The sequence below is a fragment of the Chroicocephalus ridibundus genome, chromosome 10 (genome assembly GCF_963924245.1).
Source record: "Chroicocephalus ridibundus chromosome 10, bChrRid1.1, whole genome shotgun sequence".
Classification (NCBI taxonomy): Eukaryota; Metazoa; Chordata; class Aves; order Charadriiformes; family Laridae; genus Chroicocephalus; species Chroicocephalus ridibundus.
In genome coordinates, this window is record NC_086293.1 from 9266567 (window position 1) to 9278828 (window position 12262).

At 51.5% G+C, this 12262-nt stretch overlaps 1 protein-coding gene across 5 annotated transcripts in view; it reads left to right on the top strand.

Moving 5' to 3' along the window:
* Window positions 1-438: 438 nt before the first annotated feature.
* Window positions 439-12262, top strand: part of SRGAP3 (SLIT-ROBO Rho GTPase activating protein 3) — a 122095-nt gene continuing 110271 nt past the window's right edge. For 4 of the 5 annotated variants that reach the window (XR_010072840.1, XR_010072839.1, XM_063348425.1 and 1 more), the window contains exon 1: window positions 439-746. Coding sequence is in view for 3 of the 5 variants with exons in the window: in XM_063348425.1 (XP_063204495.1) it covers window positions 680-746 (67 nt within the window). In the remaining 2 variants the exon portion in view is untranslated. The remainder of the gene's footprint in view (window positions 747-12262) is intronic. The other variant, XM_063348426.1, reaches the window with a different exon arrangement.

A 12262-nucleotide genomic window follows, 5' to 3' on the forward strand; every position in this document is an offset into this window, starting at 1 on the left:
GGGCGGCAGCGACAGACCCCAAAGGCGACGTTTGGGCGACGGGCTGATGCGGAGCCGCGCGGATCCGTGGGGTGCCAGCAGTCGGCGCGGCTGGTGCCGTGGGAGCACGGCCCGTGGGTGCGGGGACGGTGCCCGGGCACCGCTCCTTAACGGAACGGCCTCGACACGCAGCGCGGCGGGGGCGAACCCTCCGGAGCGGGGCCGGGGGCGGCCCGGGGGCTCCCTCCCCCGGCGTGCCCCCTTCCCATGCCTGTCCCCGTGCATCCCCCGGGCCGGCACCGCGGAACCGCGCGCCTCTCCCCCCCGCCGTCCCGCTCCCGGTCCCGGCCCCGGCCCCGGCCCGGGGGGCGCGGCCGCCCCGCCCCTCCCGCGGGGGGTGGAGCCAGGCCGCGAGGACGCCCCGCCCCGCCCCGCGGCCCCGCCCCGCCCCGCGCGCAACCTGAGCGCGGGAGCGGCGCCAGGGCCCCGCCTCGGCTGGCGGCGGGCAGCGGCGCGGCGGGGCTCGGTTCGGCTCGGCTCGTCTCGGCGGGGCTCGGCTCCTGAGGGGAGGTTGGCGGTGCGGCCGGCGCCGCCAATGAAGGCAGCGGCGGGCGGCGGCGGGGCCGCGGCCGGGTGAGGCGGCGGTGGTGGTGCGGTGCGCGGAGCGGGCGTCCCGGCGGAGCCCGCGCCCTCCCCCAAGATGACATCGCAGGGCAGGTTCAAGAAGGACAAAGAGATCATCGCCGACTACGAGGCGCAGGTCAAAGGTGCGGAGCGGGGCGGCGGCGCTGCGGGGCGGGCGGCGGTGCCCGCCTTTGTGTGCGGGGCGGGCGGGGCGCGGGGCCGGGCCGGTGCCGGGCAGCTCCCCCCGCGTCCGCCCCTCCGCGGGCACCGGGCGGGCGGTGGCGCGGCGCGGGGGGGGGCACCGGCCGCGGGAGCCCCCCCCCCTCCCACGCCCAGGCGCTGCGGGTCCCCGCGGTGTGCGGGGCTGTGCGGAAGGACCCGCGCCCACCTGGGCACCGGCTGCGGCCCCAGCGGCCGGGGCTCGGAGCGAGGGAGGGAGTGAGGTCGGGAGCGCTGCCGGCGCCCCTGGAGATGGGCTGAGGCTGGAGCGCTTTAGGAATGGCAGCTGCAGGGAAAACGCGTTATTTCAGCGTTTTTGCGAAGGAGGCACATCGGTCCTGCAGGGCTTATGTAAGGAACTTCGCCGGGCCCCGCGGTTCCGGGGACAGACCCCTGGTTACGCAAGTGCAGTCTGGCAGGATGGAGACCTCTCAAGCAGACGCCTTATCTCTAAATATTAGAGAAGGATATAATTAAAGGTTGTGTCTGTTGAGACGACTAAGCGTCAAATATCAGGCTCCAAATTAATTTTTATTGCAGTTAGACTTATTATGGAAAAGTTGGTACCCTCTGAAACATCACAAATGTCTGCAGTCCAGTGAAAGACTGAGTGTGTGCGGCCAGGTAGAAAAAATTAGTCTGTGTAGCCATCTCTCTATTACAAAAATAGAATTTTTAGTATCAGTAGCAAACTGTATTAACTGATATTTTGGGGTAAGTTCAGTTTGTAAATCTACTCATTATTGCACGAATTCCTAATTCTGTTAGTTGATGACAGTTCCTTTTCCCACTTTCAGCTCGAGGATACTTAACTGCCTACTTAATCCCTTTGCAGCAGGTTGCCCCCTTCGAGTCCCCCTGCTATTATATAAAATTGGCTCCCATCTCCCTCTGGTTGGTTGTTTCATGTGGGTACGGGTTCACCATTTTGTTATGTTTAAGTCTCTGGTTAGGACAGGGTTAATTAAAAATACAAAGTATCTTTTCTGCAAATTAACCTGTGAATGTGCAAACTAAACCAGCTTTGCTGTTTTCTGTAGAGGTCACTTAGTGTGTTGGATCTTGAGCTGAGCTGAGGGATGTGGTATCCGCACACGCAGCGCTGTGAAAAGTAGCTGCTGAAATGCTGCAGTGCAATGCCAGATGGAAGGATTTTGGGGAAGGGGCCGTCTGTTGATTTTGTGCCATTGTTTACTTTCTTGCATTTCAGCCTTTTGTAGTTGGCTTTGAAGAGTGATGTAACAGTCACAACATGCTCTGCTCAGTGCCAATTACCTTTCTGCTTGTGTGTAATTTGGACAAATTGATGTTATTGCACGCTGCAGTTAAGCAGATGAAATATTCTTTTAGCCTGTGGTATTGTTCTGTTTTATGGGAGGGGATTTGCATGTATTCATGGAAACTGTCCCACGTTTCCGTGTTGTTCTCGAAGATGTCCTGGGCAGGTGGTTCCCGGTGCTGGGGCCTGCGGGGGTAGCTGGGGGCAGGAATGGGTCTGATCTCTCCAAAAGCTTTGCTGCAGACATTTCCAGTGTTTTTTCTTCTTGTTGTTTGTAACTGGAATACTCGTTTGCCGTGATCGTTCTTGGCCCGGCTTCTGTAGCCTCATGGTTTCCATATGTTAGCCAGTTAACGCTGGGGTTATGTATAAGGGTGTTTTATTGCACCACAGCGATCACGTTTTGGGCCGCTTTTCTGGGCAGCTGTAACACAGACAGGGTTTGCTGATGAGACGTTAAGAATTTAGTTGTTACCATTCTGTGCCTAATTATACCTCCAGAAATGTCCATTTTCTGATTTTGCGTGCTCGGCCTGTATTTTCATCTGAATAAAGGTTAATTTGGATGTGCTCAGGCTTTAACTGCACCTGAGGCTTGGGGCGATGTGGGACGAGTCAGCTGCCTGCTGCCTTCGAGATGGTGGCAGCTCCGTCCCTGAGAGGCACCATGTCCCTCGCAGGACCAAGGTGGTCTTGGGGTGACCTCGGTGGGGTGAAGGAGCTCCGGTGCTCGCAGATCCCTCCTGACAGCAGTCACCCTCGCCATCACCTCCGTGTGGGGACCGGGGTGGCTCTGGCCTTCCCATGCTGTTGAAGTGTTGGAGGAGGATAAAGATCGGAGTCCTGAGGAGTCAGTGTGGAGGTCTGGTGTAGCCTGTGTTTCGCCATGAAGTAGGGGCAGTGGAGCAAAATGTGACAGGCTGGAAGGTTCAGTGAAGCCTCGCTGGTTGGTCGTTAGGTTAGCAGGGCCCCGAGGAGGACAGGCCGCTGAGGATGCTCTGCGGAGGGAACACGGCTTTTACTTTGATTCATTGTGTACGGCCTGTGCAAACGCAACAGATCTGTGCGTTGTCAATGTCAGCAAAACCCAACGTGAGGGAGGGTTTGTCATCAGCCAAACCTTCTCCCGAAGCTGTGACGGTGACCATAAACACCCACCTCCGCTTCTGTTCCCCTTCCCCGAGGCCTGATCTCTCTTGCCTCGGCCGAGGGACTTCATGTAGGCCACCTCGTTATCCCCGATACCCTGTTCATTTCCTTCAGGGATTTAGCCATTATTCTATTCCTATCTAAACCCCTGCTTCCCTGGTGAAGACAGATGCCCAAATCTCCAGAGAAAGACTAAAATGGAAAAGAAATAGGGAGGAAGAAAAGGGTGAGTGGTGGCAAGGGAGACTAATGAACAAAATGTTGGTGCAGAAGGGCTGACATATGAAGATGATAAAAGATGAAAATGTGAAGAAGCGATGCTTTGTTATGGAGGATGGGTCTGAAATCTGAACACAGCACGGTGGTCCCCATGGTGTGGTCAAGAAACTAGGAGGGAGAAAGGTGCGAAATCTGCGTGTGAACTTGGGAATACATCAACATGGATGGAAATTAAAGTAATTCACAGTAGGGGTGCGTTTAAAATGCATTTAAAGGATGGATGTCATAGAGGATTGGAAGTTGTAAGGGTGCTGCCCACTGTCGTCGGTCAGGCAGCCTGGAAGGTGTGAGGTGTCAGCCAGCGCCTGGGGCTCCCGTGAGGCACTAACCATCCAGCAGCGCCTGAACTGCGGACAAACCCCTCGGCTGCCCAGGTATTACTAGAGGAGCCTGACAGGCAACTGGGAATAACATGGTGGGGAGAAAAAAAAAAATGTTGCTTAGACTGATTTTTAGGAGAGTTCTGCTGAAAGCCTCCGTGCTGAGGCTGTTGGGAGCAGAGCAGGGGCCCTGCGTGCTTCGGGGACAGGGGGAGGGGCGTCCTGCCCTGACCCCCTCTGCTCTGGGGGGCTGCGGCCTCGGCAGAAAAAAATCGATGAGCCCGCACTTTGTGTGGGGAGCTTGATTGGCATAAGTGGAGTTTAACTGGTGAATAATCTTTGTGCACAGGGGTGATTTATCAGCCATAATGACTCTGTATCTTCATTCCCTCCCTGGAGAGTTGTCTGCTTTTCTCATGGTGGGAAGGAGTGATGCTGAATGTGCGTTGAGAAGATAGAGGGTGTGGGCGAGGTGCACGGGTCTGTGTGTGTGCCGCCGGCTGCACGCATTGCCGGGGTGTTGTAGAGAGGGATGGCGGGGCTGATAGCCAGGGCACGGTTACATGGTGGTGGTAATGATGCCTGAGGCTTTGGGTCAGTGTCACCCCGTTTTTAGGAGTGGGAACACCTGATTGTGTCTGCCTGTGGCTGCTGCAGGCTGGCCGTCCTCGCAGCGCTCTGCAGCGTTTGCCATCTGCCCCTGTGTGGGGACCTCTCTCTGTGACCTCTCCTCGGCACAGCCACCGCTGACAGGCGTCTTCCACGGTGTGGTCCCTCCTTTCAGTTGTTGTGCCGTGGCTCCGGCCTTTCCTTCTGCTGCTGACCTGCATCCTTCTGCAGCTGTCGGGAGAGGAGAGGGCTGGCCCCAGGATTGGCAGCAGATGCTCCCTTGACGGTACCAGAAAGAAAATACCAACGATGCTTTTTAGGAGGCAGGCTTTCTTATTTGTCCCTCTTAGATTTGCAGACAGGAATGGTTGCATTAAAAATAAATGCCAATAAAGATATGGCTGCATATTTACAAGTGCCACATTAAAGCTACTTGGGGAATACAGAATACAGTAGATCCTTAGATGCACTATTTAAAGCGAGTGTTTTCAGATGGACAATTTTAATTGGTCTGTCTGGCCAGAAAGATAAATAAATGTCTCTTCCTCATTACTGTTGAATGCATGATTTGTTGCTTTAATGCAGCAAAACTAACCAGTTTTAATTATGTAGATGCAACTGACTATGGTACAGCATTGTAAATCTTGCAGAAAATTGGGCATCCTGTTGATTGCCTGCTCAATTTTGTATTGCTTCCTGAAGGTTTTCTTTAAGCCAGGAAAAATTCAGGTCATCGTATGATCTATTTGGTTATTGTTGGCAGGAAGGCTGCTGTGAATCAATAGCATCTTCTTCTGTCGTATGGCTGGCAGGTGAAAAGCATCCCTGGTGATCCTGAAGATGATAGTCTTTAAATGGTGCATCTGGCTGCATAGTGGTAAAGGGATGATTTCTTGCACTTCTAGGACTCTTAGTTGCTGTGTAAATTGTTAATAGAACTAGGGTTTTGATGGATTTAGCAGATAAAAACATTAAAAAGTCTTGCAAACCTGGGGCCAAAGAAAACCAATGTATTTTTTCCCATTTTTGTAGGAGAACTGCAGCTTAGGTTAATTTATCATTCCTTGTTAGCTTCATTTTACTTGTCCTATTGCAGTAGCTGTATCCCTTCTTTTATGCCTATTCTCATTTCCTACCTATTGCTCTCTTTCCACTTTGCTCAGTAAATTTTGGGAAAATTCCCGTACCAAATGGTTTTCTGGGATTATGGCTTGCTCAGGAGGGAAGTTTGGCTCACAGCTGGAGGAGGCGTCAAGGCTTGAAGCATGACAACCTTTTTAATAAAATGGTTCTGTGCAAAAGAGAAGAGAGGTCCCGTCCCTTTGGGTGAGCTGGTAGGAAACTGCTAAATATTAATCACAGAAACAGATACAAAATTTCCATTGGCTTAATTGTCTTGCTTAGCAAAATGTGGGGAAGTGTGACCTGAGGGCCAGCTGGCGTGCCTTGGCGTAGCTCCATCGGTTTTGTGGAGTCATCTGCAGGAGATAGCAGATCCTGATGAATCTAGTTGCTACTGTGAGACTTAGAAATACCGCTCAGCGTTGCTCTGTAGTTGGTTGACTCCTGTATAGATTTATTTGTTGTTATCTTCCGCTTATCCTCTGTGTTTCCTCAGTGGGGTCTGATAGCGTGGTCCTGGCAGATGGGTTTTACATGAGACCTCTGCGTGTGGGGACTGGGAGGGCCATGTGCAGAGAATAGCAGGGAACTGTATATGTGATTCATGATAAAGATTAATTGGCAGTCTCTAATGGAAACAAATTGAGTCTATCAGCGAGGTTTCCTGCAAAGCTCAAGTCCCGGGCGCTTTGGCGGAGGCTGGGATGGTTCAACTGAGTCAGCAGGCTCCTGCATACGACTGACCATCAGTGGCTCCGTACAGGTGCTGGTGGGATGGACCTTCCTAAAATGCCTTGGATTCGGGCCTCCTCTGCAGTCAGAGGGGAGAAGGAACAGCCGGCTCACAGTGACTGGTTAGAAGTGTGTGTACCTGTGTGCTTGGGTGCTTTGCTCTGGGTCAGACACAGCCAGTGCATGGTCCAATGCTCTCGTCGCCAGCTCTGTGTGCCCAGGGCAGGAGTGTGGGTACGGCACCAGGTGCTGCCTCCCTGGGGCCGGACGGTTGGCCTCGCAGCGCTGGTGCAGGCAGTGGAAGTGGAGTGTGCCAGGGCACCATGGCTGCTATTTCTTGTCAAGATATCGCTAAAACCGAAGACTTTCTAGGTGCATGGCCTCATTTAGATGGGGAGCTGGATGGGGGCCTGAAAGCCCGTGTGCTGCATGTGCTGGCCTTCTAGCAGAATGTGGGGCTGTGTAGAGCGGTCGACACACTGGAGGGACGGGATGCCATCCGGAGGGACCTGGGCAGGCTGGAGAGGTGGGCCCGTGCCAACCCCATGAAGTTCAACAAGGCCAAGTGCGAGGTCCTGCACCTGGGTCATGGCAATCCCAAGCACAAATCCAGGCTGGGTGGAGAATGGCTGGAGAGCAGCCCTGAGGAGAAGGACCTGGGGGTGCTGGTGGATGAGAAGCTCAACATGAGCTGGCAATGTGCGCTGGCAGCCCAGAAACCCCCTGCAAACCCTGGGCTGCATCCCCAGCAGCGTGGGCAGCAGGAGGGACTCTGGATCAGGGAGGGGAGACATGGGATGAGGGGGAATGGTTTTACACTGGAAGAGGGGAGATTTAGATGAGATCTGAGGCAGAAATTCTCTGCTGTGAGGGTGGTGAGCCCCTGGCCCAGGTTACCCAGAGAAGCTGTGGCTGCCCCATCCCTGGAGGGGTTCAAGGCCAGGTTGGACGGGGCTTGGAGCAGCCTGGTCTGGTGGGAGGTGTCCCTGCCCAGGGCAGGGGGTGGCACTGGGTGGGCTTTAAGGTCCCTTCCCACCCAAACCATTCTATATGAGTTTAAAAAAAAAAAAAAGACAGGTGAAATCACTAAAGTGTTTTTTCCTTAAAACACACAGCTCTGGCTCCAGCTGAAGCTGTTTAAGCAAACATGGCAGAGTGGAGGTGCATCTGGCAGGATAAGCAGAGAAGCATTTCTTTCCTTCTCAAGATGAAGAAGCTGGCAAAGAGAGCAGCCAAGGGATAAGCTATGAACCTTTTGCAGGACTTCTTTTTGCTGGGTCCAGGTCCCCAGCTTCTACAGCCAGGTAGGGCTTTGTGTCCTGGCACCTGGTGGTGTACCTACACAGCCAGATCACGGGTGTGGGAGCTGATGTCCTGCGGCAGAGCCTGTGCTTCCCCTGGGGAGGCTGCAGGCCCGGCACTCAGACTTTGGTTCAGATATCTTTCATTAAGGTGACTTTCCTCTAATGCCTTAAAAAATGAAACGCAGCAGTGTTTGGAAGTGCATGGAGTTGAAGAGGCCTCCTTTGGGCTTTGCTTTGGAGGCCTGCTTTGTGTCCTGGAACTCCTGCCCAGGACTCGGGGACTTGTGTAGGGACCAGGAGTGAGTGAGCTGAGGCACCCTGCCCTGATGTCTGCTGAGAGCTGACGGCTGCATTTCAACAGAAAAGAGAGGTATTTTGATCCTTGTAAGCCCAGCTGTTTTCTTTTCTGATGGCTGGCAGGTACCTGGGTGCAGCAGGCATTATTTATCAATCTACCCTTCTTCCTGGTAATGGTAAAAACCTCTTACAACGCTTATTCATGGCCTGTAGCTAGTCCTGGTTCCAGGTGAAGAGTTTTAAGGGCTGTAAGAGTGCAGCATCAAATGTGCTTCAGGTGCTTAACAGATATTTATAAGCCTCTGCAAGGTGTAATATTTTAAGTTCTGTGTGCACAGTTCCAGCACCTGACAGGACCAGGATTTACTTTCCCCTTCTGCTGGCCCATTGAAGGTGAGGGAAAACCCTCCCCCTTGAGCTCTTAAATTTTCTCTTGCCTGAATTTGGCTTTGTTTCAGTAGCTGTTTGTCAAGCTACCACCCACGGCAGCAACAGCAATCACCTCCTGAAATGCATTTGCCGACTTCAGAGGCATTCATTCATACTCCTGCCAGGCGGCCGGCGGCAGCGGTTCGGGCGGGTGGTGCCTGGCGTCAGGCTCGGGGCTGGAGAGGGGCACAGCGGCGTGCGCAGTCGTGTCCCTCGTGCCGCTCTGCAGAAAGAAGTGACATAAAGTTATCTGCCCTTTCGTACAACCTGGGTGGCTGTTTAATCCCACCTGTTGATTTAAGCCCAGGAGGCTTCTGCTGAGCTGGCAGCAAACCTTCCTCTTTGAAAACATGAATATTTCTTACTAGTAACTATTGTGTTGTGTGTGCCCCACCTCTGTGTATTTTATTGGTATGTATCATAGCAGCAAGGGAGGACATAGAAATGAGTAAATAGCATGATCCCACCCAGTGGCTTGTAATAATAGTTTGTACCTGTCACTGATGACCTCCTTAGGGCTTCCAGTCCTCACCCGGTGCTCCTGCTTTGTGCCTGCAGTTGTTGGATGCACTTTAAGCTGTTCACATCTCCAAGAGCCTGATTCATAAACTTTTCTCTGAAAAACTGGCCTGTAATGACTTATTTTGGTGTCCCTTTTCTCACCTCTGAAGACAGCTGCAGTGGCTTGGGAAGAGGCAGCTGCTGAGCAGTGTATTGCAACATGCAATTTTAGGAAAGAAATAAAGACGACTATCGAAATAGGATTACTGAGGGAGTTTACGTAGCCGTGGTATGATTCCCTGGCCTGGGACCGAGTCAGCGTAATAGGGCTGATGTGCTTCTCACTGCCACAGTGCTGTGGGATTGTTTAATGACCGTGAACGGTCAGCAGCTTGGTTTTAGAGTTCATGTGAAAAATGGCACCATCAACAGCACAGCAGCCCTCGCATGCCAGGCTGGGGAATATACAGCCTTGTTATTTATCCCAGTGTTGTCATTACTCATCAATGAGGAGGCAGCTGTTAGGATCCTGTCCATGGCAGGGAGGGAGAGGTTTTAAATCATCCTCTTTGTTTTAAATCATCCCCTTTGTGTGAAATCATCCTCTTTACTTTAAATCTTCCCCTTTTTTTTAGTAACTAAGATATGTAAAAAGGTGTGGTGTTGTAATTCCCATGCGGAAATTGGTGCTTCCGTCCTAGCCTCTTCTAGAAGGTGGGTCCCCGGATTTAGCTCTGTGGGCGCAGCCTGGTCAGAGGGGAGCGACAGCAGTGCCTCTGGGCTGGTCTTCCTCTGGTTGTTGGGACGTGGCTGTGGAGTGCTGTGCCTGTCCGTCTGCATTGGCATGAGTTCCCTGGTTTGGGAAGCCCTGGCCTGGGAGGGACTGGGAGGACCAGGGAGCTGGAAACTGGGAGAAGGCTGCGGCTGCGAGATTCTCTTGCTTACACATCCTGCCCTGTTGAGCTGCGGGACAGCAGCAACGTGCCTCCCTGAATGACAGAACTGTTTCTGTTCACTTCACTGGTGGCCCTCCCTGACTGATGAAGCCAAGCTGACATGCAGGGGAGGTTCTCCATGAAGACATTTGGTGCTGCAGGCAGCTAGTCTGGGAGCTTCAGAAAAGAATTTGCATTATTGTCTATCACTCTTCTTTCCTTTGGAGTTGACGAATAGCTTTGAAGGTGGTGTGGGGGGGAAGTTTTACTTCCCTTTTTCACAGTCACATGTGGCAAGGGACTGCAGTCGCTCTAATGCATCTTGCATCTCAAAGTAGCTCTATAAAATATTGCTCTGTCTTGTAGCAGTGGCAAGTGTGCAGGAAAGCTCAGTAATTTTCAGTTAGAATGGCTATAGAGCTAAATAGTCTACAGTCTCTTGCTTGTGTCTGTATCAGATGAGAGGAGAGGAGGTTGCTCTTTAGGTGAGCATCCCTGATTTTTTAGCTCTTTCCCTCCTGGCCTCTGAGCCTCAGTGGCCTGTCTATAAAACAGATCGAGAAGAGGGGTTGCAGCTCTCTGGGTGGATGCTAATCCTGCTGCTCTTGGGAACACTCAGGGATACAGCCCTCCAGGGTGAGGATTTTGTCCATGTGTCTCTTGCTTTGGTTATTATCCAGATAGCGAAGGTAACTGTAGTAATTAGGTGAGGCTCAGTGCTGTTTTACTGTCTTGCTTGTATTGTAAGAGTAAATATTTAACAAGAAATCAGGATACAAACCCATGTAAGTGACCAGAGATCAGGAGATGGAGGTCTGGTTCAGTGATTCCCATTAAGGGAAAAGGGAGCCCTGTTTTCCACTGCCCTTCTCTGTCTGTTGGACCAGCTTCACCTCTTGAGGTCCAACTTTGTGGAACAGTATCATGAATTGGAGGACCACAGCAGAAGTCTCTATCACAGACTTTGTGAAACAGTGGCTTCCTCTTTACCATGAAAGAGCCCTAGAGATTGTTTTTGGGTTTTTTTAGATGTTGTAGCGTTGATGAGCTTTGTTTGTTTGAACAGTTATTTGTGGTCTTGAGGCTATTCTGTGGTGTGGTTAGAGACTGAGGTGATGTTCTGCTCCTTGGAACGACTTGTTTAGAGAAGATGGCCTGAAGAACAGATTTCTTAGCTCCGGATCATCAGATAGATAGAAAATTGTTGCACACACACACAAGGCCAGCAACCCAAAATTATTTATCAGATGCACTGATTAATCAATAATTGTGTCATGGTAATAAAACCCCTTGCTATGCAAAGCTATGTAATGGCTTTAAATAAACTGTTTTTTGGGAAGAAGTCTGCATTTCAGTCTTCCCCTCCCTTATTTTTTTTACTTCATGGAAATTTAACTCTGACACTATAATTTAATCACTGAGTTTGTAGAAGAACTCATAAAAGCGTAAGAACTGGAGATCAAACTATTGGTGTGGCAGTCTAAAGCTTTTGTGTTGGCAAATTTAAGATTTTCTGTGTGTGGAAAAAATGTTAATTGGTATTTGGGAAGAGCCTAAATGATGTTTCATTCAAGATAGCTTGTTAGTGTTTGAAATTTTAAAGGTACAGACTTTTATCTGATCTGGAGAGAAAAAAAGTCCAGCTGTCACTTTACAGCATTGTCAGTGTAGCAGGACTGGAGCTGGAAGAGAGCTGAAGATTGGAGTTGCATTGTGAGACTGGGATGATCAGGAGGCAAAGCCTCGTGCAGACGAGTCCTGTTTGGGAGCATAGCTCGGGGCTGGGAATGCAGCGCGGACCGGAGGCTGTAACTCAGGACAAGGCGGAATCGGTGCTGTTGGGCTTTTTGTGAACTGCGTTGTGCCCTTAATGGGAAGTGATGCACTAAAGCTGTATGATAATATCGAAAGACACTGTTTAGCTGGTCAGTTAGTGAAGGAAGACATACTGTCTGCAAGATTACCCTGCCAAGAACAGCGAGTATATTTAGCTTTTTCCTAAACTCCCCATTTTCTGTTCTGGTTTGCCCTCAAAAGCTGATTAGTTACTCCAGATTTATGCTGGTGTTGCAGCCTGTGACCCATGGCCATTGTGGAGTTGTGTCTCTGGACCTTGTGAGCCAGATGGGGATGTCATCTGGCATCTCTGGAATGATGCTATGGACCACTTATCAGCGGTGACCTCCACTGGAAGGAGATATGCCGTTAGTTGATGAAGATGTATTGGACCTTCTAAGAAAATGTTATTGTAGGCAGCTGTTTTCACCCCTCTGTTATTTGGGAGGACGCGTAACTCCTTTGGAGGGACAGCATGCCCCAAATGACCGTTAAGAGGTGGGAAAGTCATGCTCTGGCCAAAAGATAGAGAATTTTGAAAATATGACTTAGCTGCTGTCAAACATGGCGCTGTGGGTTTGAAGCAAGCCCTCCTGAATGGGTGGGATGTCTCCCATCGACTGTGGTGTGTGGTGCTTCATCCCCTTG